This window comes from Diorhabda carinulata, chromosome 1 (genome assembly GCF_026250575.1).
Source record: "Diorhabda carinulata isolate Delta chromosome 1, icDioCari1.1, whole genome shotgun sequence".
Lineage (NCBI taxonomy): Eukaryota > Metazoa > Arthropoda > Insecta > Coleoptera > Chrysomelidae > Diorhabda > Diorhabda carinulata.
The window spans coordinates 15,895,083-15,921,948 of NC_079460.1; the positions used below are offsets into that span (position 1 = coordinate 15,895,083).

The 26,866-nt window shown below is 32.1% G+C and overlaps 1 protein-coding gene across 1 annotated transcript in view; it reads right to left on the reverse strand.

Annotated features, from left to right (window-relative positions):
- The window catches only part of LOC130897799 (uncharacterized), a 69,368-nt gene that overhangs the window by 3,190 nt on the left and 39,312 nt on the right, over positions 1-26,866 (reverse strand). Inside the window, exons 4-6 of the mRNA XM_057806710.1 lie at positions 21,799-23,175; positions 5,742-6,217; positions 161-289 (exon numbers count right to left, since the gene is read on the reverse strand). Of these exons, the coding sequence (XP_057662693.1) occupies positions 161-289; positions 5,742-6,217; positions 21,799-23,175 (1,982 nt within the window). The remainder of the gene's footprint in view (positions 1-160; positions 290-5,741; positions 6,218-21,798; positions 23,176-26,866) is intronic.

A 26,866-nucleotide genomic window follows, 5' to 3' on the forward strand; every position in this document is an offset into this window, starting at 1 on the left:
ACAGTTACCATATTTGGTCACATTATTAGAGATACTGATAACTGTTAGATAACAAATTGGAATTACAAAAAAATGAAAAAAGAGACTCTTCCAAAATAAGGTAAATAAATTTTAACTACATGATTGTTAAACTGGTGTTTAAAATTGAATTTTAAATTACCTTAAGTAAGTTTACTGCCTCCATATGAGTCAAGCCACTTGTTGATTTATCATTAATAGAAACTATTTTATCTCCTCGTTTCAGTCGACCATCATGGTAAGCCATGCTGTTATATCGTATACGATGTATCTATAAAAAATATAATTATGGTTTGAAGCTAAAAAAATATTTTTCGTTTCCATAAAATAAGGAATCATTTTTGGTCATAGTGCTTATTGTTAGGGACAGTACAATATCTTTTTAGATGAAATTTGAGTACAAATGAAATCTTTTTTGTAATATAATAATAAACCCAAATAATAATTTTGTGCAGATAAGAGATCAATTTTGACTTTCTTGTATCCTTCAGTCTACATTTTGAGAATATTGTTTTTCATGTAGTTAGTAATTTACTGAAAACTGTCGGTTCTTTTATGTTTGGTGTCTGCAGTGTTCCCAGATCACTTTACATATCCCAAGAAGTGGTACAGATATGCTGAATATTACTACAAGGCACTCAGGAACAATAAGCCAGAAATGATATGACATATAAAACCTAAGGAGGAGAGGGTGTTTTTTTATTTCCTGTTGAAAGATTAGGGTTTCTCAGATCTTCTCAGATCTTGCATAGTGGTAACCCAGTGACAGCTGAAAGGTGCAAGGACAAACTTAATGTTCGATGAAAACAGCTTGCTTACACTAAGCAAAACACTGCTTAGTAAGAAAACGACAAAGTCCCGTTTCCAGGAGGAAATTTCGCACTGTAAAATGTAAATTATTATTAAAGGTCTAAAATCCCCTTGTCCGTCCACTAGGTAACTATGAACTCTGAACTATGAAGATCTAAAATCGAACAATAAAGTTTACAACCCGAACAAAAACTTATGACAATTCGTTAGATTGCTCAATAGAATAGAGCAATCGAACAAATTGTCAAATCAGCTGATGCCCATTTAAAAATACCCGCTTTGGGTGCTTTTGTTTTAAGTTATTGTTTAGTTTGTAACTTTATTTGCTCGATATTAGCCCTTATTATTTATAGTTTATAGTTTGAACTTTCCTCCCGGAAAGTAGCGTTTTCGTTTATTTTTCACTATACAGTGTTGTACTTAGTGTAGGCGAGCGGTAAATATAAACTTAAACGCAAGTATATTGAAACCTTGTGAAAATGAGCAGAATTCTGACTAAAGCTCTGACATAATGAAATCGAGTAAACTCCAGTTAAAGCTTAAGTTTCTTGTATATTTATTACTGCGCAACCTGCTAATACTTGATAAAATTGAGAACGCAACAATGGAAATAAATTTAAAAAAAAAAGCTCCCGTAATTTACGCACAAAATTGATACAAGTGTCCTAAATTTCGTAAATTGCAGGCAATTTCAACTGCAAAAATACTTGGTTTCATGGAGTTCCCTTAACGCTACGAAAGAATAAAACAATACAAAACAACTCTCACTACCGAAAAAAACAAAAACCAAGAAAAACTAACACGGATAAATACGAGAAAATTAATTGTTTATCCTACGGCTGCCATTTTGACGTAGACCAGCTGTTTTCTAGGATTGTCCAATTAGTAAATTCTTCTCTTTTAACGGTTACGTGCTCTTTCCAATTTCACCAATAAATACAATTAATACATTTGTTCGCATTTCACAGTTAGAATCGATTCAGAATTAGTTGGTAACCAATTCAAAATCGGCGTAATATTAAAAGTTTGATTACCAACCTATTTAAGATTTTATTTTACAGCGAAAGATTTAAGTATGTACTATGGAAAAGTTTACCTATCACTACTTCCTACTGTTGAATATTCGTGTTAGTTCTTCTAAATCTGGAAAGTGAAGGACTCTCAATAACGTTTTTACTAGGGTAAGATGGGGGAGTTCGGTCAGCGGGCAATGCTGGTCACGTTAAAATTTTAAACTTCCAAAAACATTCTGCTATTACTATTAATGTCACCCTTATAGTATGGGGCCGAGTAAACTTATTTACCAAGCGGTGACATTTTGCATCGAGCGTAGTGAGTTTGATAGTTGTGTAAAGGTTGTTATAAAATCAAAAAAACAGTTAAAGGTAAGCTTAAAGAGATTTATGCCATTGAATATATTTTTTAAAGTTCATTGCTATACATTTACTATAATATCCAAATATGCTTGTTACATTTTGTGAACGTTATTCAGGTTTTTCGTACTGAAGACTGTTTACACCACCACTACACCCACACTCACAATTACACTGACGCGCGTTTCGATAATCATGTTATCGTCATCAGAGATTGAAGGTAAACAGTTTAGTCAGTCAATGAAAGGTTTTACAAAATGAAAAATATGAAATCCGTGATAGATTGATACTGTGCTTGATGTATATCTCCAGTCTACTATATAGGCTCTGTAAATAAATGATTACCTATGCTGTAAGTTCCTAAGATAAATGGATCCATACTTATGTAACCGCCATTCCCCTATCTTACCGTATTGCGCATGAAAATCTGAAGCTCTATCAAAAATACGAAACTGTTATTTAGAATTCAGAATTGAATGGAATGATATTGACAATTTTGAAAGAACGTATGCGACCAGTATATGAAATGGTTATGAATCAGACTCGTGGACAAAGCTGTTTGATCATGGTTGTACTGTGATTGATGAATATTTTTCAATATAAAGTACAATATTACATTCCATAAACATTTATTAATAATGTCCTTTCACTTTTACCTATATCGATTATTGTTAATATTATTTATTTATTGATTTGTATGTTATAATTCTCGCATAAAATATTAATATATTCATTTGTATGAATGTGGTTATTATTCGTATTGCATAATACTCAAATCTTTGTTAAATAGTTAATAAATTCTCTTTCAGACAATAAAATATATTTAAATATCATTTCCGTGGTTTGTTCCCACTCTCACCTACACCTACAAATAAGGAGAGTATTCGCTATTATTAAGCGATTTATAAAATGTATATTAATAGTCTATAAATCTCTACTACCAACCTCTATTGATTCATATGATTTTCTTTGTGTTTATCAACGCTTTAGCATTTTCAAGGTATTTACTTTGTTTAAATGTACCTATGGTCCGTGATCTTTTGTCATATTCTTAGAAAACAGGAATGTAATGAATAGCTCTAGTAAGATATAACTTGAGACAAAGGAGTCGATAATGAATAAGAGAATTTTTATGTAGAAAACGTTTTCGAAATGTTATAAAACTGATGCAACTGATAGAAGTAATAAAAAGTGTTGAATCTCAAACTTGTTGAAGATAATTCCCAATCAAGTTAGACGATTAAACTTTGCCAAAAAGTTATTGAATACCGACAAAATGAAAAAGATTCAGTATCAGGCAACTTGTAAGATTCCACTTGAAGGTACCGTCATGGCTGAAGTTTATATCTTTCTTTAACAGTAGATAATAGAGATCAACACTATCGTCATATATCAAAACGACGTTATTAGTATCAACGGAAGTGATCAAGTGATTTTGTTTTTGAATGTTATCGCTAGAACATTTTCATACACAGTTTGACAGGGATTTTATCAAGCGATACCGAGATTGTATGTAATATTAATGGCGGGTGCTTTTACGTTTACTTTTTATGTGTGTTTTATGATTTAGTTTAGTGTCAAACAATAAATAAGAGTGTAATTAGTAATACTGAATTGGATATCACAAAACGTCCCAATTTGAGTTTACGAAGCTAGTATGTACAGTTCTATTCATTGAAATTGCATACAAGTCTTGCTCATTATACCATAATCACTAACCCTTTCTGTCCAGTCCAGATAGATTCTTACCATGCAAACCTATTTGTTTGTTACAACGTATGCAATGGATATATTGAATAGACTACTAAAGCGCAAAAAGTCCATCACTCACTAATACTAAAAAATCTCTTTTTATCGTTGTATTTATAACAACAAAAACTCTTTTTCCTTCATCATTTTGAATCGACCTAGAAGAGTTTGAGTTGATATGGACACCTAGTTGAAGGTGTTACTCAAGCATTAAAAAAATGCTCTCAGTGAATTTTGATGAAACAAACAAGATAAAACGATGAAATCTTTCGTTGTCATTATTGAACAGCTATAGAATGAAAACATTGAAACGTATTGGTCCACTAGAACAGCGAATTCAGTTGCTTTCCGGTTGAATTTCACAGTCTGTGAAATCCGAAGCTTTTATTCGTCTACATGCTGTAGACGGCATCCTGGAAAGTTTGTTGCATATGCAGCACTTGCAGCCGATTGCACAAGATTCAAAATTAATCTTGTGCCGCATTTTAAATATTTCTTCCTTCAGACTCAATCTTCCGGCGCAAAATCCCGTCTTGTTTCTCTTGTTTAACTGAGGAGGCATTAAGTACACTTTTGGTTCAAGTGAACTCAAATTAATTATTGAATTATCTGTCACTGAAAATGCCAGTAAGTAGGAACTCTGATTTACGCAAGCAAAATGTAAGTGTGTGCTTTTTCAGTGTACAAAATATTTAAAACAATCGATGGTATAAACTATATTATTACTTCGAAGGCTGAGATCATAGGACGAAAGTGAATAAATTTTTAAGATATAACAGATCATTAGCCAGTCAGTAGTGAAAGAAGAGCAGGATGTGTGGAATCTTGATAATTGGATCGAAATAACCATCGAAACGAATTTCTTAACTATTAAACTATGGAGTGGGCTGTGCGCTCAAATGCATTCAATAATTTATTTTGGATACATTTTTTAACAATTAAACATTATTTATATTTATTTCATGATATGACTGGCAGCGTACTCGGTATAAATCAACCTGCCACAATCATTACAGTTAATTTCATAAATACCAGTCTTTTCCAAATCTGGTATCCTATCCTTGGGATTGCCCAACAATTGTTTTAATGTATTGCTAGATTTATAAACCAATTTAAAACGTACTCTAATAAAAATTATTTCCCATCCTTTCGTATAAGATGAACTCAAAGGTACTAGAGCAACTCGTTTATTTTTTTTTTCGTTTTGATTTTGATATAAGGTAGCTCCACATAGAGACTTTTTAAACCTATTACAGTTAATTAACCTATTTACTATTATTTTATCTTAACCATCAAGTACAGCCACATCCTCAATAAAAGTCATTTCTTGTTTGTATCTTTTGAATATTTTGACGTTAAGTGGAGAATGAATAATTAAACAATGTATCAGGAAATTGCTATCTTATGTCGGATGTAATGGAAGGAATTAGACGGGATGTTCCTGCAAGTAGCGAGGTTTTTTCTAAATATATCAAATTTTAGTCTATTACTATTCTCATTTACTACTGTTTCTAAACGTAGTAACTGTCCATTATTTTCCATTAAATAAGTGAACTTTATGGATGGTAATTTGGAATTGATTTTTAAAGTGAAATTTTCTACTTTCCCCTTTTCCGTTTCAGATATAGCGAAAATATTATCCACATATCTGTAGTTTACCTTCAGTCTATGAAGACGATAATTTGGTTATTGAAACATGCATCAGTGTCAATTGTAAGTGTTGGTGTAGCGGTAGTGAAAACAGTGTGTTCAGTATTAAAAAAGAATGTTATGTATTTGTAAATAACTCACCGTTATATCTTTGTTCTCGTCAATACCTCCAGATAGAGTAATTCCTAGACTAGTTCCTTTTGGATCCATTTTCAGAACAATAGTTCGCCTGTCAACATTCGAGGATGTTATTTTTTCGATTGGTGTAATAGGTTCTATTTTTCCAGCGTGGCGTTTACTAACACCGTTCCTAAGCGGAGTGGCAGCAATATTTTCACTTATGGCATTGTCTATTTTATTATTTTGTTTAGGTAACGTCGATTTGTAAACAGGAACTTTTTGTGGCAAAGGCGGAGGAGAACCCAAACTTTCAAAACTTTTTTTCAAAGCTCTCACATTAATCGGTGCTGGTTTTCTAGATTTTGAAGTCGAAAAAAAATCTGTAAGTTTGTCTTTTGGCTCTTCAGGCATTTTTTTTGGCACGGGGTTGAGAGTGGAGGAGTTCATCGTTAGAAATATATTTTTTGTTACTGCTTTTGTTGTGGGTTCGTTATTTCCTGAAAAAATATACATAGATACACAAATATATCTATCGGTCTATCATGGATGAAACTATATTACACAAAAAACGTCATGATTGCGTTCATTTTGGAAAAAGGAAATCAATGAATAAATCAAGAATAACTTCCTCAAGTTCTTAGTATTCCCTTTTTTTAGTATTTTGTGATTTGTTTGACCAACTGTCTATTTTAGTTAGATCGTTGTGGTACTGCTAGCTATTAAAAAGAAGTAAACCAAGGAAATGGAGATGGGAGTTCATGAGGCAAAAAAAAATAAATTTGTTTTAAACAGAAATATAAATAATGTCGGTTTTCAATATTCCCTTTCTTTATTAGTTTATTAAATCATCATTCATAAAGAAAGCCTTAATATTCGAAGTATAGTTCATCGTATTGTATGGTTTTAACACAACTTTCAACAAGCTCTTTTGGCCTTGGTAAAACTATTATTTGGGCTTAGATGCAATAAATCGTTGCACCGCATTTTCAACATTTCCTTTGGATTGAATTTTTCCCTAGGTAGAACTTCCCCATGGATGTGAATAAATAGTACGAATGACGATGCAAGGTCGGGATGAAATGCTGAATGTGTTAGGAATTCAATAGCATCAAGTTATTTGGTGTTATTCCACGTACCTTTAAAAGTTGTATTTGGCTTAGCATTGTTTTGTTATGAAAGAATCTGATTTTAGTTACATGAATATTTTTCCGATAAAACCTCATACATTCACATCGGCTGCTGTCCAATATATACCATAGCTCGATCACCTGGAATAGTTTCGAAATACAGACAATGAACCTTCATAATTCCACCAGACACACAACAAAGCTTTCCGCTCGGATCGACCTCTCTTTACAATGGGTTCTGGTATTGTCCTTCGTCTAAAGCCATACAAATACACAATTATTTGCGTACTTGGCAAGTATACGAGATGGCAAGCAAGCAGGCCGCTCAAACGACGTGCACAATTTAAATGAATCAGTACTGTGTCAGTCAATATGGATAGCGATCATCTGGAGACTCTCTTTGTTGCTTCCACGTTTTTGTTGTGATGAACTCAACCATGTAGATTTACAAACTTTTACGGCGCCGGATCCAGTTCCACTTTTTTAATGGTAGGTCGAAAAGTTGCCATTAGCGAATTTTTTTTTCAATTCGTTTATAGTACTCTAGACAGATATGTTATCTTATATTCTTTTCCACCCATCATTAACTGCATTCCTTAATCACATTTCGATTTTTATTGTATATATGCTTCGCCAATCAAATGACCTTCTCATTTTCATAAAAATCAAGACGACAAAATACATCGATCCCAATAATTCGTGAAATTACACTGGTAAACACTGTTTTTGTCACACGAACACGATGATTTTTACTTGTTTTGATGTACCCTCAAGCAAAAAAATATTATTTTGTTTCAGTCACATCCAGTTTTTTGTGACAGTTATATTTTCTTATGCTATGTGTGTGGAGAATTCAAAACAATTTTGTATCTCATCGTCGAAAATTGAAAAGTGCTATTAGACTTTCGTTTTCCTATGTGCAACCAAAATTTATCTTGGGTTCTACATATATTTTGTGTAACGTATGTGAGACTCCTATCAGGTTGGGTTTAACAAGAATCTAGACATTTGCTTTTTGGTATACGATTTGGACGGAACCAAAAGATCATGTAAGTGATTGCTATTTATGTTTGATTTAAACAAAAGGCGTCACCACCAAGTCCAAACACACTGTCCAGTACCCAAACTTATCATCGACCAACAGACCAATTCCATTAGTGCAGAACTACCTGTGCCAAAGCCTCTAATCAAGCAGAAAGTCAGGATTCTGTTTCTATTCCGGAATTTGATCTTATTCAATCCGATGAGGTATTTCAAGAGAGTGACCCGAGTTATCAACCGTCAACCGCATTTATTGATACAAAGTGATTTAAATGATTTGGTACGTGATATGAATTTGTCTATAAAACAAGTTGAGCTTTTAGGGTCTAGATTAAACTATCAGAATTTACTTTCTCCTGGAACGAAAATTTCTTATTTCCGATATCGTGACGATGAAATGAAACCTTACTTTTCTAAAGCAGATGATTTAGTCTATTGTAATAACATTTCTGTAGTGATGAATTTATTGATTTTGAATATGATCAAAGTCACTGGCGATTTTAAATGCATTGCTCTTTTGCTTGGGCTACAGCTTGGTTGCACAAAATATTGCTGTTTCTTTTGCGAATGGGACAGAATAGACAGAAAATGTCACTACTCAAAGTATGGCTCAAGCGTGGATCACTTACTCCAGGGCAGAAGAATGTTAAAAATGATCCTTTAGTGAGCCCTGACGACATACTTTACCACCGTTGCATATAAAGCACGGCCTGATAAAAAATTTCGTAAAACCTATGTATGTGGATTCTTATACCAGAAAGAGAAATTTCTCAAATTTATTGATTCACAAATTGCGGAAAGGATACAAACTTTGAAAGAAAGCTGAATGATCTGGAGAAAGTCGCATGGTAATTTTTTGTGAATGTTTCCAAAATTTTCTAGGAAACCATAAGACCATAAAGGAAAATAAGACTTAATTAATGAGCTTATAATTCATACTGTACTCTCATCTGGATTTCTTCTCCGAAAATTTGGGTACTGTGAGTGACAAACAAGACGAAATATTTCATCAGGACGTTTCCTTAATAGAAAAGCGCTATCAAGAGAAAAGTGTCTAGGAATATTTGTTAGTGATTTTTTAACTTTTTATAAATATATATGCCTTGATGTTAATTGTTTTCCATTGATATATTTGGTGGCCATAGAACATTCAAAATTTGGTAAAGTTTTGTGTGACAAAAAAGTTTTGTTGACCAGTGCATTGCCAAGAATGTACTAATAGTTAGTAGAAGGATTAAGGTAGCTAGAGAGCGTAAAATATAATCAGTTATCTTTATTATTCCTTGTCACTGACCAACCGATTAACCGTAGATTATTAAACTCGCGTTTCATTATATTCTATCAAAGATTTATTTCATTACAGCGAAAGTATAATATCTCATACACTAGCATCTATTTTTGGTTTATTAGGTTCATTTATATTACTGAAACGTAAATAAAAGTATGTTTATTTTCTTTGACAGTTCATATCCGCTTTATTTTTCATTGTCGATATGTTTTTCGATAATAAAACACCGTTTTTCTAAGAAAAGTGCGTCAAATATAAACATAAGTTCATAAACAGTAATGCAATTTATTTTATATTAGAAATAAGTATGAAATTAATCAGTGGTGATATAAAACCGCAACTAACGGATATATGTCGGAATAAAAATATGTATAACATTTATTCATTTATCTACAACACATAATCTATAGATTACAAATAGAATATTGGCAATTGAATCATCATGTCAAAAGTCACATTAAATTAAATCATAATATTTTGGCGCAAATAGGCGGTACGAGGTTCTTATAGTTATGATAATTGATTTACAAACAATAATTGTGCCAGTTTTTACATTTTGTGAATTTTATCTTGAGATATGTTTAGAAAATCTGTTACCTAAAGAATTAAAAAGGAATTATAATGCCGTTTACAAAAATTTTATGGCATCGTTAACAGAAACAGCCGCTATTTTTCTGAATTTATTTTTATAAATTAATCAAAAAGTACCAGTAATTTTCAATATGGGCTTTCCACCATGTGGAGTTATTTGAAGCTTGCTTTCCTAAAATGTTTTCGACCAAAAAAGCCAAGACGTTTACATGGATGGAAGTGATTAATTTTTTTAAAGAAGCTCCAGATCGTCAATATATCTGTCAAAAGAACAATGACATCTAGATCGTTCACCAACCACCTCATGTCACAAACTTTCCATTTTCAAATGACCAAAATGATAAACCATACATTCGCATGAGTTACATCATCCTTAAGAGTAATAGTCATCATTACTCGCTCCTTGAGTAATATACTCTTACACCACAGGAGACCAATTAATGAGTAGGACAAATATAAGTTTATCTTTAGTCTTTGAAGACGATAACTTGGTTATCGATACGCTCTTTAGTGGTAGTGTAACCAGTGTGTTCAGTAGGACAAATATATATAAAAGTTAACAAATGAACTAATAACTGGTCGACAAAAAAATTTTTGTAGTAACACAAGAATGAAGAGCATTTTGTGATAAAATGTACCTAAACAAATACGAAAATATGAAAAAAATCATTGTAACTCGTGAGGTTTTTATGTTACATTTATAGAACCATATTCATTGGCAAAAAATTTAATATTTATTAGAAAAATGATATAAATATTTATAGTTTACATTTAATAAACATCCCTCACATATATTATAAAAAAAATCTCTAACTATCAATTAGCTCTACTTTTTCCTTTTTTGAGGGTTTGCACTTTCTCTTTTTAAAAACCAACAATAATCACCCATTATGGCCGAATCCCATCGTCCTTGATACCGAATTTCTATTGTTCTAATATCTTGGTGGAACCTTTCACCCTGCTTATCACTGACAGCTCCCAAATTTTTGATGGGAATGGAGGAAATTAATTTTCAATGACATTAGAGCATCAAGGTATTTGTATGCGTCTAGAAGTTCATCAACTAACTGTTTATAGTTTGTATCCATATTGTTGCTCAAAAATCCCCTAACTACATTAACAAATGCCTTCCATGCTCTAAGTTCATATCTGGTGAGCTTTTTTGCAAAATTGTCAACGTCTAGCAATTATCTTATTTGTGACCCAAAAAAATACCTTCCATTGATTTGGAATCACTCAACTGGGGAAAGACTTCTCTAAGGTATTTGAATCCATCACCTTCATTATCCATAGCTTTAGCAATGTGAAGAGGGACAAAAGGTCATTTTTGGGATTTACAAGGGGTATAAACTTAACATTTTGAGATCCCGGTTAAAACTCACTTCTTGCTTGTCAATTTTTTTTACATAGTGTTGGTTTACTGCCCGACTGTCCCATAGACAAAGAAAACAGCAATGTTTCGTAAGCCCTCCTTGGTTCCATTAAAATTCCAAATCACCTTCAGGTCCCCACATATCTGCCACTTATACTTGTAGTTCATTTTGTCTAAAAGCAAGCGAATATTTTCATAAGTTTCTTTCATCTTCATAGAATGAAAAACTGTTATAGACGGTTTTAAATTTCCATTGTGTATTAACACTGCTTTTAAACTTTATTTAGACGAGTCAATAAATAGGCGCCACTTACTGGGATTATGCCTGGGAGCCCTCTGCTTGTCTTGGTCTCCAATTAAAGTACCAAAATATTTGAAATAGACTTTTTTCACATTTTTGGAAAATGGCCTGGCTTGCGATTTCACCATAAATTCTCCACAAATATAATGAAATTTGTTAGGAGAAGTTTTGCAACTGGGGCACGTTTGACTTGACATTTTCGTCTTTATCACTTTTGCACTATGAACTCAACAGAATACTAATTTTTATTATTATTTTTATGTTTATTATTCTGAATAATACAGTTCAGGTATTTTTTCGGCCATAAAATTTACCGATATTAACCGTCCCTTTAGAAAATTACCAACCTGCTAATGTAACCAGGGATAATTGAGCTATTGAAAAGTGGTGCGTGTTAGAGCTTAATAAACATTTTTTCTATTATTGGATGGGTATTTCCATTTTAAAAATAAAGGTCTCGCCTGTGTTACGAAAATCTTGTCGGCTAGTGAATAGAACAAATAAACGATATAATAATCAGATGAAATAATAAAAATACAATGTACATATAGAAAGGCTAATAGTTGTAGATAATTTCATGATGCCAATTACGAATAACGAGAATATCATAAAACGGTAAAAATTTCTTTCTTATGTTAGAGATAGTTTAACAAAAAAATCTCCCTTTCATATCTCCGTAATATTTTGCATGATACTAATTCAGTTATACTTTGAAATTGTCAACTTTTCTCTAGCTTTTCGGGTAAATAACAGTCTTAACAAAACAACTATTGAAAAAAAAAACAAGTGAGTTAGTCTGGAATGGAGGGTACACATTTATCTTATATTAACAAAGAAATAAATAGCCAGAACATCTTACTATTGCTCATTATTACAAAGTGGAATAACTGAAAGAAAACTGCTATGAGAAATTGTTTTTTTGCACTATTGGAATATAAATGATAACAAAGAGGGTTATAATTTTTATGCCACCATATCATATCAATTCCTTTCGATTACGTTGAAATTTGTGCGACAACCGACAAGATCAATCCTCATGAAGCTATCTACTAGCACTATGACTTCTTCAAAGAAGACCCAAAAATAGAAACTTACAAATTAATTAGACCTGGAAGAAAAGCAGGAGACCCTTGCATGGTAGATATAAGGCAAATTCATTACTCTTTGGATAGCGAAATTTGCAATAGCTGAAGCCTACAATTGACTCTACATATCATCATTTTTACGACTCTTTACCGCACTTATAAAAATCAAAGAAATGAACCTACTTACTTAGTTACATTAGTTAGATTAAGAAAAAGTAAACTCTGTACAAATTAAATTTTAATTCATTATAAAATATATAGCAAAAAAATAGCTTAAATCTCCCATGAGCATGTACAGCATGAGTTTTGAAAAATGATCCCAAAAAGATCATAAAGCAGACAAAAAACAACTTTTTTAATAAGGGAAAGGCAACTAAGAAGTAGTCATAAAATAAAAAAGGAAGGAAAATGCTGAAAAACTTATTAGCTGATTTTTTGAACAGTTTTTTGTCTCTCCTGATAATTGGTGGTTTTGGATTTAAGACATTTGCCGATTAAGGTATCGAGATAGAATTTAATATTGGTGGCCATTTGGTCTTTTTTAACGGGTAGCAGCAGCCTTGTCTCTACACATGAAATTTTGGAACATACTAGTTATTATAGTTGTAGCGAAAGTAATTATTTTTATAAAAATTTATTAGTAGTAAGCCAGGGGATCCTCAGGGACATATGATCTGTATTTGAATTTACCGCTCTAAGATACTTATAATGTCTTTAGTTGGTAACATTGATTGCATACTATAGTGTTTCAGTAAACAACTACATTAAACGCATCAGATATTGTTTGCGAGACAGTTTTTTGTTTTCCTCGTCCTCAAAGGTCTTTTATGTTAAGCAGTATATATTTTCTTCCGTAGTCTAAGTATAGTACTTTTATGTACCACAGCGGTGTTGTGTATAACGAATATGTTCAAGTAATTTACGCTGTGTTCTTGGGTTATGTTTCGGTTATATTTTCATTTTAAACATTTGGTGTGGTCTCAGGAAAGTTAAATCTACCTGTCAAGTCTCCCTTAAGTAGTTCTATATGTAGGAATTTTTCAATATTTTCGATAAATTGAATTTTATCTAAATAAATAAATCGTGTAACTGTGAATTTATATTTATGACTGTTAGGTTTACTATGAACAACCTCTTTCTCCCCAATGGATGTTCTACCATATCCCAAAGCTCCCAAAGATCAATGTGCAAACAAGTTCGATGTCGAATTTTAACTAATACACCTGAGAAACTAGAATTAGAGGCAGAACAAAGAGATCGCAAGAAGAAAGCTTCGAGTGTGAAAAAAATTTTCTGAAGAAATTTGGTTAAGTAGTTATGATAATTTAGATGACGTGGACTCATTTTCAGTTCCAGGTAGGGACGAGATACTTGAAGTGATGATGGACAGTTTCTTTCAGAAACTCATAAACTTGCTGATTATTAGTTGAGTTTGTGAAAACAAAAAGGGCAAATTACTGAAGCTACTTCACTTCACTTTTAGGAAAAAAAAAGAAGATATTTCCAACTTCCTACAATTAGAGTTGACGGACTGGTTTTACAAGAACACATCAAAACAATTTTATCAGCACCGCTGATTATACGTGAACATTATTAGTTCACTGGGGAGTAAAAATTCATTTTTTTACTATTACTTGGGTGTTAAGGGATGCAGGTTGTTGTAATAAGATGAATACAAAAGGAATCAGAAATAGCTTCTATATTGTGAATTATATTTTAAAAACTAAACGGGGGTCAAGTATTCCTACTCTTCCCTAATTGCATTCTATTATCACACATCGTATTTTTCTAATGGTTAGTTTCCATACATAACAGTTCAATTAACAATTCTTACACTTAAAGGTTATCTGAAAAATTAATCACACCGTGTAAATCAAAGTTAATTTCATTTAAATACACGTTCACTTCGCGCACTTTGATATTTTGTTGTGACTAAAATATTTACGCAAAACTGACAGAATAACAATATACCAACTTTCTACAGTTTTAAAACTCTCGCCTGCGAATTGCACTTATCTAAAATTAATCGGTATATACAGTACACATTCCAGTGATATTACGTGATTGTGTTTAGGTTTAAAACATTGTAATTGATTATTACGTAATTTACCTACAACTAGTCTCCTTTGTACTAACAATAGTCCGGAGGAGTAATAAACAAGCTAGAGGTACTAGAATCAGTTTTAGAGAGCATTTGAATTGATTAAATCCAAAATTTTGATCTTCAGTTCATTAAACGAAAATTACGGGAACAAAGGATGCCATTTTATTATATAAATCGAAGTTTTTCCAATGATGTTTAGGTATGTACTTTTGACAAAGTTGAAATTTAGCTCGCATCAATATGGCGAATAAGTAGAAAATGTGAAGTAAATACTTCTTAATTTTTAGAATAAATACTTTGATCTTTGTAAGAAGTGTGCTAATAATGTATAACCTATTTTCAATATTCTACTATTATTTCGTATCGATTGAAGCGTATACCACATATCGAAAAATTGCAAATTTAATGATTTATCAAATTTATCAACACCTTTGTATTATGGATTGGCGACAGAGTAATTTCGGTTTTGTAGTATAAATCAGCAGAAATCTGAACCAGGTGCGATTGAAGGTCAACGTCATTTGTGAAAGTTTGACTATAAAAAGAATTTTTTCAAACTTCGAAATAAATGGTACTCAGATGGTGCCGGATCAGGGCTTATGAAGAATGTAGTATCACTTCCCACTCAAGCTCCAATAGTTTCCCACGAGCTGTCAAAGATGTGTGATGTCTTGCATTATCATAGTGGAATACATACCTTTCCGATTTGACAATTCTAGAAGATTGCTTCATTCAGTCTCATGAATTGTTGACAGTAAATATCAGAATTGATCGTTTGGTTCCTTAGAGGCAGCTCAAAAAACACAACACTTTTGTAATCCCACCAAACTGACAGCATGAGGTATTTTTGTTGTTTTCCAGCTTTCGATGTGGTTTGTGCTGGTTCATCGTGTTTGCTTCATGATCGTTTTTGAACTATGTTACTGTATAGGACCCATTTTTTATCACCAGTGAGGATTCTTTTCAAGAAAGGGTCAGTTTTATTTCGTTTAAGGTGCATATCACAAATTCTTTGTGTCTGTTCGCAACCTCTCGAATAGTTATATGACGATCCTTTTCAATTACGATTTTGATTTGGTCATCATCGACTTTGGTAGGCATATCAGAACGTTGCTCATCTTTGAAGGAGTAATCTCCAGAACGGAATTTTTTATACCAATTCTGACACGTACCCTCTAGTTAACCAATTAGCACCATAAACTTATGACGAAAGTGTTCGTTTCTGCACTTCATTTAAAATGAACCCATAATTAATAGCTTTAATAAAAATTATGCACTAGTTGCTTCCAAAGTTACGTCAATGTGACCAGTATCACGTGACAATCGATAAAGTACAGCATTAACATAAGTTATTCAAAAAATAAAACAAGGCTCTCTATTAGTAAAAAGCGAAAGTACTTAATTGCCAACCAGTTAATAAAGTTAACTGTATGTCAAAGAAGTTAATCATATCTTTTATAGTAGCTAATATTCAGCCAAAAATAGCCAAAAAATAGTCAATTTTTATTTTTTTTAACATTGTTATAAGAAAACTACTAAAGTAACTTCGATAGAGTCCTATTACAACTATTTAAAATACCTAAGACTCCAGAATTCTATAGGCAATCTACACGGTCAGTAGGATAAGTTTTGAGAGATGCTCGTTGGGGTTGAGTTTTTATAATGGGTTAGATTGATTTCGATGCCCCTTATGATTATTTTCCTCTACAGAACTTGGATTGGAATATTTTTTAAACGTGGTTGTCTCGCTCGTGATTTTGTGTGTTATCCCTGTTGGTATCTTCTATATAGTATCATTTGGTTTTTAACGCGATAATGGCATGTATCAAACATTATGACGAGGCAAGAACAGCCGTGGCTGTATATTTCATCGGCCATTTGGCTGATAAACGGGTTCACCAGATTTTGGAAAAGTCGCAGACAACACCAAGGAAGTTGTCGTTAAGTTACAAAGCGGATATATCATAAAAATGATGATCCTAAAATATCTGGAAGATGTGTAGATGAATATACTAAAGCTGTTATTTAATGTACAAAATATTATCAACAGATTTATCGTTTTGTTTATTTCTATTTCTATTTCATTCCAAATATTCTATAGCCATCCCATAACTTTCTCTTTTTTTGTGATCAGAAGAGGAGAAACAGTTTGAATTTTCATCGAATTTTTCGATCTGTTCTATCATTACTATCAATATTCTGATCTACTTTTCTTTCGAAAGAATTCTGTAAAATGTTACCAGCTACTTTTAATACTTTCGTTATCGTTTATTGTCTCACAATGACTTCCGGAATTATTCAGCTAGTGAAAGCTAATTGTAGGTGTATTGTCCTTTAACCACATGTTCGAATATATCGTTGATATTTACATAACAAATTAAATGTATCCAAAAAAATATCCACTACACACTAGAGCAAAAGATTAAAGAATACAAGGGTTGCTACTTAAGTTTGGAGATATGACCACACTGAATGGAATATGTCAAATCTGACATCGCCATCATAAATATTGACATTTCTAATGGTGAAGGTACTCAAAACGTGTTATCATACAAGTGCTATTTGAGCTTTTCACAGATACTTGAAATATTCATCCTGGTCAAAAAATGGAATGAAATAGAGAATATTTCCTTGCGATGATTTCCAATAAATTTCGATGTGGATTAAACCAACAGCAGTGTGCCGACTATTAATCATGAAGCACCATCTTGAGCCACCGTGTTTCGCGGGTTTTCCGAATTCAATCGTGGTCGTACTTCGCTACACGTTGTATTTCGTGAAGGTCCTCCAAAATGGGCTGTTATGCCAGAAAACATCGATGCTGTACGTAAACTGATATTTCAAGATCGTCATGTGACATACCATGAAATTGGGGCATACATGGGCATTAGTTCTACTGGCATACACTCAATATTGCATGAAAATTTGGGTGTCAAAAAGATTTGTTTGTGTTGGGTACCGCATAATATGATAATCGCCAAGAAAAGGTCGTGTCGATTAGTGCAAAGAAATTTTGAAAAAATTCAATCGCCGTGCGACGAATACTGGATCTATGCGTATGAATCCGAAACTAAACAACAATCGACTGTTTGAGTCTCTAAAGACTAGCCAAATCCAGCAAAAGTCGTTCGCGTTTCGTAGCAAATGTTTTTTGTCGTCACCCTTACATTTGAGCAACGTAGAACGGCCAATTCTGAATGATACAACAACATTTATTTGCCAGAAGTATTCGAAAAAATCAGGGAAACCAATCGCAGAAGACAAATCATTCTACACCACGACATCTATTGATTATGCTGTGAAGCTTTGCCAGTTAAGCTATCCTAGAGACACGTACATTTATATTTTAGTCACTTACCTAAGAGACTCACCGAGAAATACTACCATCCATCTTAACTTAGAGAGACATTATGAGATTAATAAGAAAATGGAGAAAGAAGGAAATAATGGAAAGGGAATCCTATTCAGTGAATAATTTTCAGCAATCGAAAAAATAATTAGGTTAGTGCTCGGACGCTAATCAGATTCAGATCTAATGGTTACAAAACACATAGTTTAAAAATTTCATAGAAAGCATCCCACGCTTTTATAATAGTCACATTAATTTTGATATCACTAATTTGATTCTTATGTTAAGAATTATTTTTTACTTTTTAGTTTGAATATTGCTTGAAGCGCTTTTAGATTTTTTCAACTATAATTTGTGTTATACTGTTATTTATTATTTTGACATATTTCATATAATTCTAAAACTAATTCATCAATATGACCTAAATCAGTAAACACGATAAGAAGGCATCAAATAAATGACTCACTGATAGTACATGGTATACCTTATGTTATTGAAATAAAAATTATTATTTAAAACGATTGTAAAAGGTGCCAAACGTGTCGGGAATTATGTGGAGGTGGATAAAAATCCCAAATCGGTTCCTCTGTAGACATAGCTCGTCGGGAGAATAATTGGCTTACACGTTTTTTTGTTATGTGGCGATTTGAAAGTAATCGACGAAATATTGTTTTCTTTAGTAGTGGGAAACTCATACAATGAATCAACACTATGTTAAGCAAATATCATATCATCTGGGATCACCAAATATTAAGTATGTGCCTCTTGTAGACCCAAAAATGTTCTTTTGCCTCTACTTAACATTAAACTTGGACTAATGAAAAACTTTGTGAAGGCTACAAATGAAGAAGGTGAGAGATTCAAATACCGATGACATGTCTTTTCCAAGTGAAATAACATGAACTGAAGGAGGGTATTTTTATTGGGCAACAAATTAGAATGTTGCTGGGCGATATTATTTTTTTTGGAAAAGCTTATCACGCAATTACTTGGAGAATGGAATTTACTAAATGAACTCTTAGATTTCTATGAATCGCTTAGCTGCCGTATGTCATTTACAAATCATTTTTTCCTTTCCTATATTTTATTTTTTTTATGAAAATTCAGGAAGGAGATATTAGAACAGTACACATGGCGATGGAATCCATCCATGGTGGGTGATTACTGCCAATTTTGGAAGTCTCCATAAAAGAAAAAAAATAAGCTTTATGTTATTACAGGAAAAATTTTGTTGTCTACCAGCGTAATATGACAATGTACACCGACTGAATACTGGAGCAGTTATTGAGACAATTTTAAGAAGCTGGGCCTCCTTAAAAACGTAGAATTGTAGAATTTTGTACACACTGTCCCCAAATTGATGAATAATGTGCGATGTTGAGGTCGAATTCATTTTCGCTAAGTAAAAGTTGAAATTTTGAATTAATAACAAAAATTGTCTATGAAATGAAATCCTCCTGGGAAATGGTTCTTAAATATATAAGGGAGAATGAGGGCGAGGATACTCTTAAAAATCTTAAACGATTCACGTAGAAGACTTGAACATTTTAATAATAAGTACTTCTAAGTGCTATGTGAAGCCGTTATAAATAATTGGCCTTAAACAGATTTTGAACTAACCCCTAAGCCTCCCATATAAAAGGCGGGTTGATAAACCATACGGAATCTCGATGCAATAACAGATCTATATTTTTTGCGTTTAATTACTTTCATACTTAAGTTCTGATAAAACAAACTACTAACTTGTTAGAACTATCCGTACAAAACTAGTACAAAAATTTAAGATTCAACAAGAACTTACTCCACTTACAAAACTTACAAAGCGGTTACAAGTGTTTTGCATCTAATAAAATTAAGCAAATATTCCTGGTCTATCATTTTCACAATTTTCCGACAAAATGAGGCAGGGTTATTTTAGTGATATACTAGACCAACACAAAATCGTTAACGTCGTTTGAAAATTCTTCTCGTTCATTATCAAATTTTTTTTCTATATATGTTAAATTAGCATCAGATGCAAAATAATTTGAGCAGTATTCATCTTCATCATTATTTAGTTTCTTGTCTCAGTTTATTTGGTACAATTTAGGCTCTACTATACTTCTTCAAAACCTCTTTTTGTCTATTTTTTCTTCCCCAGAGGCATGTTTACTTTTTATTTCCATATTCGGTATATCCATAAGAACCTTACCTTTAGTACGGTTTTTCTGGATTTTGTTGTTTTTTCTCAAGAAACACCTGTAGAAAAGGTTTTATTTGTTCTGAAGTCTTATATGAACAACAATTTTTTAGTTCTGGTCTGTCCGTCTTGGACAGAAAATAGATAGGTAATAAAAGGATACATGCCAGTTTTAAGAAATCCCTTCGTAGTATTTAAAGTTGTAAAAGCCTTTTGAGACGCCATATTTTTCAAAGTTATGGTCTGGCCCGGATAATTAACCACAAAATCGTCACATTCGCCTCATTATACTAAGATTTAAAAGACTCATATATCATGTGTATGGGAGTATGGTCAGAAGGAGAAATATGACTTTGTGATTATCAAGAACCAATAAAGTCTTCGTATCTTAACTACAATATAAATGTTATATAAGGGAGGCATGATACACGTATCATCCCTTCTTTATGGTATGTGTACCAACCTTACCGTGCTCGATTTTTGTGAAGTCGTGAATATAGACATACCTAACCTCACTTTAGGCGGAAAATTTGGAAGTGTATCAACGCTCCCAGAGTATCAACTTTCTCTAGTGTCTCCTATCCTTAATATCTTTTGCGTATCTGTTAAAAACTTAATTTTTTTTCTATATATTATGAAAACTATGATACATATAGTGAGTAATTTTTTTTATATATATAAGTTTTAAACAAGTTATTTGAAATTCTCATCGAATGAGAAAAAGAATGAGTATTAGATATAATTCCAGGAGTTGAATCAGTTGATGATGGTGATCTCATTGAATTGAACACTATAAAAGAGAGTTAGAAGAAGACCAATGTGAAAAATGATTCAATACAATCTTTAGCTTATATCATTTTAAAAATTAGACTATTGAAAATCGCTCTCTAGCTAACCTGCATACAAGTGTACAAAGTGGTTCTTTTTCGCGCCAACTTTGAAAATTAACACTGATATTTGTTATACAGTTAAATTTAACGAAATGTCAATTTTGTGCATTTCACTTATATTTAATAATAATGAGCGATTTCTCAAAAATATTTTTAAATCATAAAACATTTGTTGACTTATTAGAAACAACAGCAATACCATCTTTCATTTAATATCCTATTTTTGTTTGTTTATTCATCTAATGATTATACATAAAATTTGTATCAAGACATTTTTCTAATTCGATAGTTCTGTACAACTATTCTATAAAAATAGAAACCAAACCTTCATTGGTACTGTCTTACAATAACAACAATAAACTTGTATACTTAAATTAAACCATCCTGTATACATTAATATTATATGTAAAAAATTGCAATGCTTATCGACGGTTCCAGCTTTTAAAAAAAAATTTATGCTTTCTCTGAATACTATTACTGGGTTAAGTATTTTTTAGACTGCACTAACAGAAAACTGAGATATTGTACACTTTTGTCAATTTGCTTCTTTTTTCGAGTTTTTGAAAAACTATGACAAGAAATACCATCTGTTCTGTTATCATTTGTTATCATCAAATGCAAATTATATCGTTTCTATTGTCAGTGTTTTTAAATCAAGATCAAGGAACCTTCATAATGGAAATTATTTATAAAAATCAAATTTAATGTTGTTTATCCTACAAAAATTGTAGTAATAAGAATTATTACTTACTGATTTGCAGGATTTCTTTAGAGGTCGTTTTAAAATTCTTTGTAGTCACTATTTCACTAGGTTTCTCTGGTTGTGGTCTATTTTCCGTAATTCTTGTATTTCGGTCTAAAATAATGCTCGACTTTTTAGCGATTACAACTGGATCCGGTAGTGCAGGCTCTTTTATTCCGTTTTGATCGTTAACAATGTCAGTAGTTTGCATTTCTTGCTTTCTCCTTATCACAGGAGAACCGATTTTTAAATCTTTTCCACTTCTACATTTTGCAGAGGCTAAAATATTCTTTCGGTTTATAGCTTCGACACTAGAAGGTTTCAATAATCGATTTTGAGCGCTTTTCTCATCTTCCTCTAATTTCTTTGAATAAGAGTTCATGTCACAGGATCTCGTTGGTGATGATGGTGGAGAATATCTAGAATTATAACTAGACTGGCTGGAACTTACGGCTGAATCGTTGTCACTTTCGTCTTCAATTCTACTATTCAATTTTTGCGAAGAATCACTGTTTGTCTTACCATATTTTTTCAAGGAACTTACATAATCAAAACTGCAGTCTGATCGAGTCGGTGAAGAAATACTTTCCAACGATTTGGGAGGATTTAAATCGTCTTCATTTACTTTACTTCCTTTAGGACTAACTTTATCACAATATTTAGGAAAATCATCGTTATGCGCGTAAGCACTATTTTCACTTTTACTAATACTTGTGTTATAAATTTGCAGACTTTTTCTCTTAAAAGCTGGTGAATATTTAGGAAGATTACTTGGTATATTTGACTGCCAAGTTGGAAACGTAACTGAAGTTCTAGAAAAATCACTGTCATTTGTTAAAATGGTTTCAGTACTGCTAAAGTGGTTGGTTAATTTTGGCACCGGAAGGTACAATGCAGGTGTCTGACTTTTTATTTCTGGAATATTTACATTGGATGAAAAATCACTTTCAGCTGCTTCAGGAATGACTAGTCCCTTAAGTTTTGAGAGACCTTTTTTTCTATGCTCAAACATTTGATTGAGTTTTGTATTCTTTTGCTTGGCTAAAGCCGACACATCTATTAAACTTTGCGATCTTGTATGTAACGGTGAAGGTTCGTGCAAAAAGTCGGCGAATTTCAAATTCTCAGAAGATTCGTACATTTTCGGCCGAAGATCTGTACTTGAGGTACTAACAGACTGACTTATAATCAAGTTATTTTGTTCTGGATATTCTTTGCTTTTCGTTTGTTCCGTAAAATCTTCATCAAAAGCACTTATATTAATATCGGCTTCTTTGTAGTAGAGCCTAGAAGTTGCAGAGTGATCTTCTATGAAATCTGGAAACTCATGTCCATCTGGTGGCTGCCTGGAGTCACTTGGTAGAGTTGCCATACTTCCATTTGGTTCTGAAATTTAAAATAATATTTAGTGAACAACACAAAGAACTTGCATCTCACTAAACACATGTACAAACTGTGGCAAATCAATCATTGATTTGAGATTATTATATTTATGACATTTATTTTGTTTTTTTTGATAAGATAATTCAGATAGATAAGTAGATTTCACGCATACATCCGATTTCATTCTCTTGCAAAACATAAATCAAATTGTATGGGTAAGATAATTTCACTCCTATTTCCAAATACTGCAAATCTTTATATAAAAGATGGATATTAAACTGTGGAATATCTTAAAGCTTAGATTTCCTAATTATCGTTAAAGTTAAACTCATTGAAAAGTTCATAGTAAAAGAAATGTTCAACTCAGAAATTGGAAATTTAGCGTAAAATATCTATGCCAAATGAGCAAATTGGTGAGAATCTAACAACGAATACATTTTTTAAAGACCATTAATATAGATTTGACATTTTATTAAAACAAAATTGCTTATATACAAGCCTAATTTGAAGTATGCACTATTGCCAATAGTTCATTATTTTCAGGACATCATGTATATTATAAAATATAAACGACAAACAAAAAAGCCATAAAAACCACGCCTATATAAATCTTTGAATCACCTTCACCTTTTAAAAGTAAGTGGAGAATCATTAAATAAATAAAATGGTGTTTGTGGTCTATAAATGGCTACATAATATTTTATTACGACATGAGTCAAAAATAATTATTATTGAACTGAAGAATAAAAGTTGTCAATATTCATTATGTTTTTAACGTTTAAAATATAATATTATCATTAATCCCATCATTAATAATGGATTAAATCTTATCTAATAAACGCCATCTATCACGTTTTGATCTGGTCACGTTTAAAAATACCTCAGCAAATAAACGAATCCGCAGAAAATATTCCACTCCATTTCACACCAGATAAATCATATGTGTCACTGATAAAAATTGGGGTGCACACCTACTTATAATAAAAACTCTGTGATTACTCATAGTAAGTTGTTTGGTTAGTACGATTGTACAGAAGGTTTTACGGATTTATTTTGCATTATAACAGACCAAACGACAAGCTGGAATAGTAGAAACCCGAACAACAAAAGATGAAATAAGTATAAGAAAAATCCAACAGAAAATAGTAAACTAAAATTTAGAAAGGCACCATGAATAGGCCAAATCACGATAAACGTGGGAGTAGCCGTAGGTTGGCAATTAGGAATAATTGTATCGATATACAAGGGTACATTCTAAAGGATACATAAAAAACTGGAACAACTATGGAGGAATCACATTACCAAGAAGAGTTGATAAGATATATACGAGAATAATGGAAAACGGATTGAGAGACGAAATAAAAAGATGAATAACAAGGATTTAGACGAAACAGAGTAGTAACAAATACAAACTTCATAATTCATCAAATAGCTGAAAAATCAATAATATATGACTGGGAGATACACAACTGTATTTTACAGATCTTGAGAGAGCACTCGACGAGTCAATAGAAATGCCATTTGGAAAACGATAGAATACAGAGGAATAGAAAACGAAGTAAGATCTTAGTGTTAAATGAATGAATGGGAAGTAAAATCAAAATTGGAAAATAGAAGATATTGACCAAAAGAAGATATTGAAATTTGAAAACACTATGCAGATGACAGTAATCATGATAAAAGACGAGAAAACTTTTTTCATTAAACGAAAAAACTGGAGCAGCTGGAAGATCGTTCAACGAAATTAAAATACTGTTTATAGTGAAAAAGTAGCCATACCCATATTAACAAATATCAAATATCAGAAGCATGGACCCTTACACCAAAACAAATAACCAAAATACAGAGTACAGAGACGAGATTTCTAAGAAAAGTGAAAGTGATAGTGAAAAAAGGAAAAATAAGATGGCAGAATATGAAACAAAAAACGCAGGATAGGAAGCAAGATCTTACAAAACCAAAAGAGCAAGTTCGAGGTGAAAATGGAGAAAATAAATACAAATGGCAGAGGAAAACCGAGGAGTAAGATGTCAGAAAATCAAATAAAAAACGTAGGATAGGAAAAGATGGAAGCGGCTGTGAAAAAGGGAACTCAAGTAATGACTCAATTCCAACAAGACTTACACCCGAAAAGGACGAAAGGCATTAGGATAAGCCTAAGCCATTTTGTAGTGTAACTAGTATTTCAAATAAAACATTTGAACTGAAATTTTATTGGATACGTGAAACACAATTCCATTGAAATGACTCTGACTCTCAGTAATGTAATTTCAACTTATTGGTTCTCAATTTATATATCTTTTTATATTACGTTTGTACCAATAAATCACACATGCTATTGTTTTTATTACCCAACTTTACATACAATTGTATATGCATTACGTATTGAAGTTAATTTTGAAAGTAAGTTTGCTTTGTTTCTTTCACGAGTAAGTATTCAGTTGAATTGATAATAATAAATTTTATATCCCTACGATAAGAAGTGAAAAAAAATTCGTTATATTCTGATTGGTTGGAAAAATAACACATTAGTCAGAAAAAAGTGATAACCATTTAAGTGAAGCTACTTTTGACATTAGTCAGAAAAAAGTGACAACCATTTAAGTGAAGCTACTTTTGTTATTTCCAAAACAGAGGATTCAAAACAATATCGTATATTAATTTATCATTGTTTCTTGATAAAGAAAATAATGTACAAGCTCAGCAATGGCTATCCGGACTCTGTTCTATGGAAAAAAACCATTTGTTATTGGTTTGCTAAATTTGAATGTGGTTGAACAGACACCGATGATGGTGAACATTCTGGTAGTAATGACCGTAATGATAACAGGAGGCAGTATGTTTACAATTATGCATGTACATTTGATCATGAGGGAGCTTTTTTCGAAATGGATGCTGTGTTTACTCACAGTCGATGAAAAACAACAGGTTGATGAGTCAGAGCAGTGTTTGGCCATGTTTACACGTAATAAATAAGATTTTTTACGTCGATATGTGACAATGGATGAAATATAGATCTATCACTTTACTTCGGAATCAAAACGATCATCATCTGAGTTGAATCATTTGAATGCAAAAATCAAGGAAAATCAGTAAACCACTTTTCCACCAAGACAATGCACTTTTTTACAAGTCTATGGCAACGATCATTAAATTGAACGAATTACACGATACTTCGTTAGAACCAGAATCAATTTATAAAATAAATTGAACAATGTAAAGAAAATTCTTTGTAAAAATTTCTCAATTGAAAATTTTTATGAAACTAGTAAAGGAGAACACCTTGCCCCTCTCTAATTTCTTATTATTACTGCGATAGATAGGAGGTCATTGGGTAAGTGACAGATTGTTACAGATTAGTCATGTGAATACTTGTCACAGAAAATTCAACATCATCTTCGTAATGGAATTAAGGCAACTGCAGTAAATGGATTTGAAATAACCAAAACCTGCATTAGCAATAACTATTGGTAATAATGTTGGTAAAACATTATCGTGGTGTTACATTAGAAGTGCTTATCTTCATTTTAGCAAAAACAAAACTCTTTATTCAAGATATCATATTAAAAACGTGAGAAATTGGAAAACCTTTGTTGGAATTCTCAGTTTCATATTAAAATAATGCTCAAACTATCCTCCGCCAATGGTAACTATTAAACAAAAGTTTTTCTATAAAATGCTTAATATCAAGCCA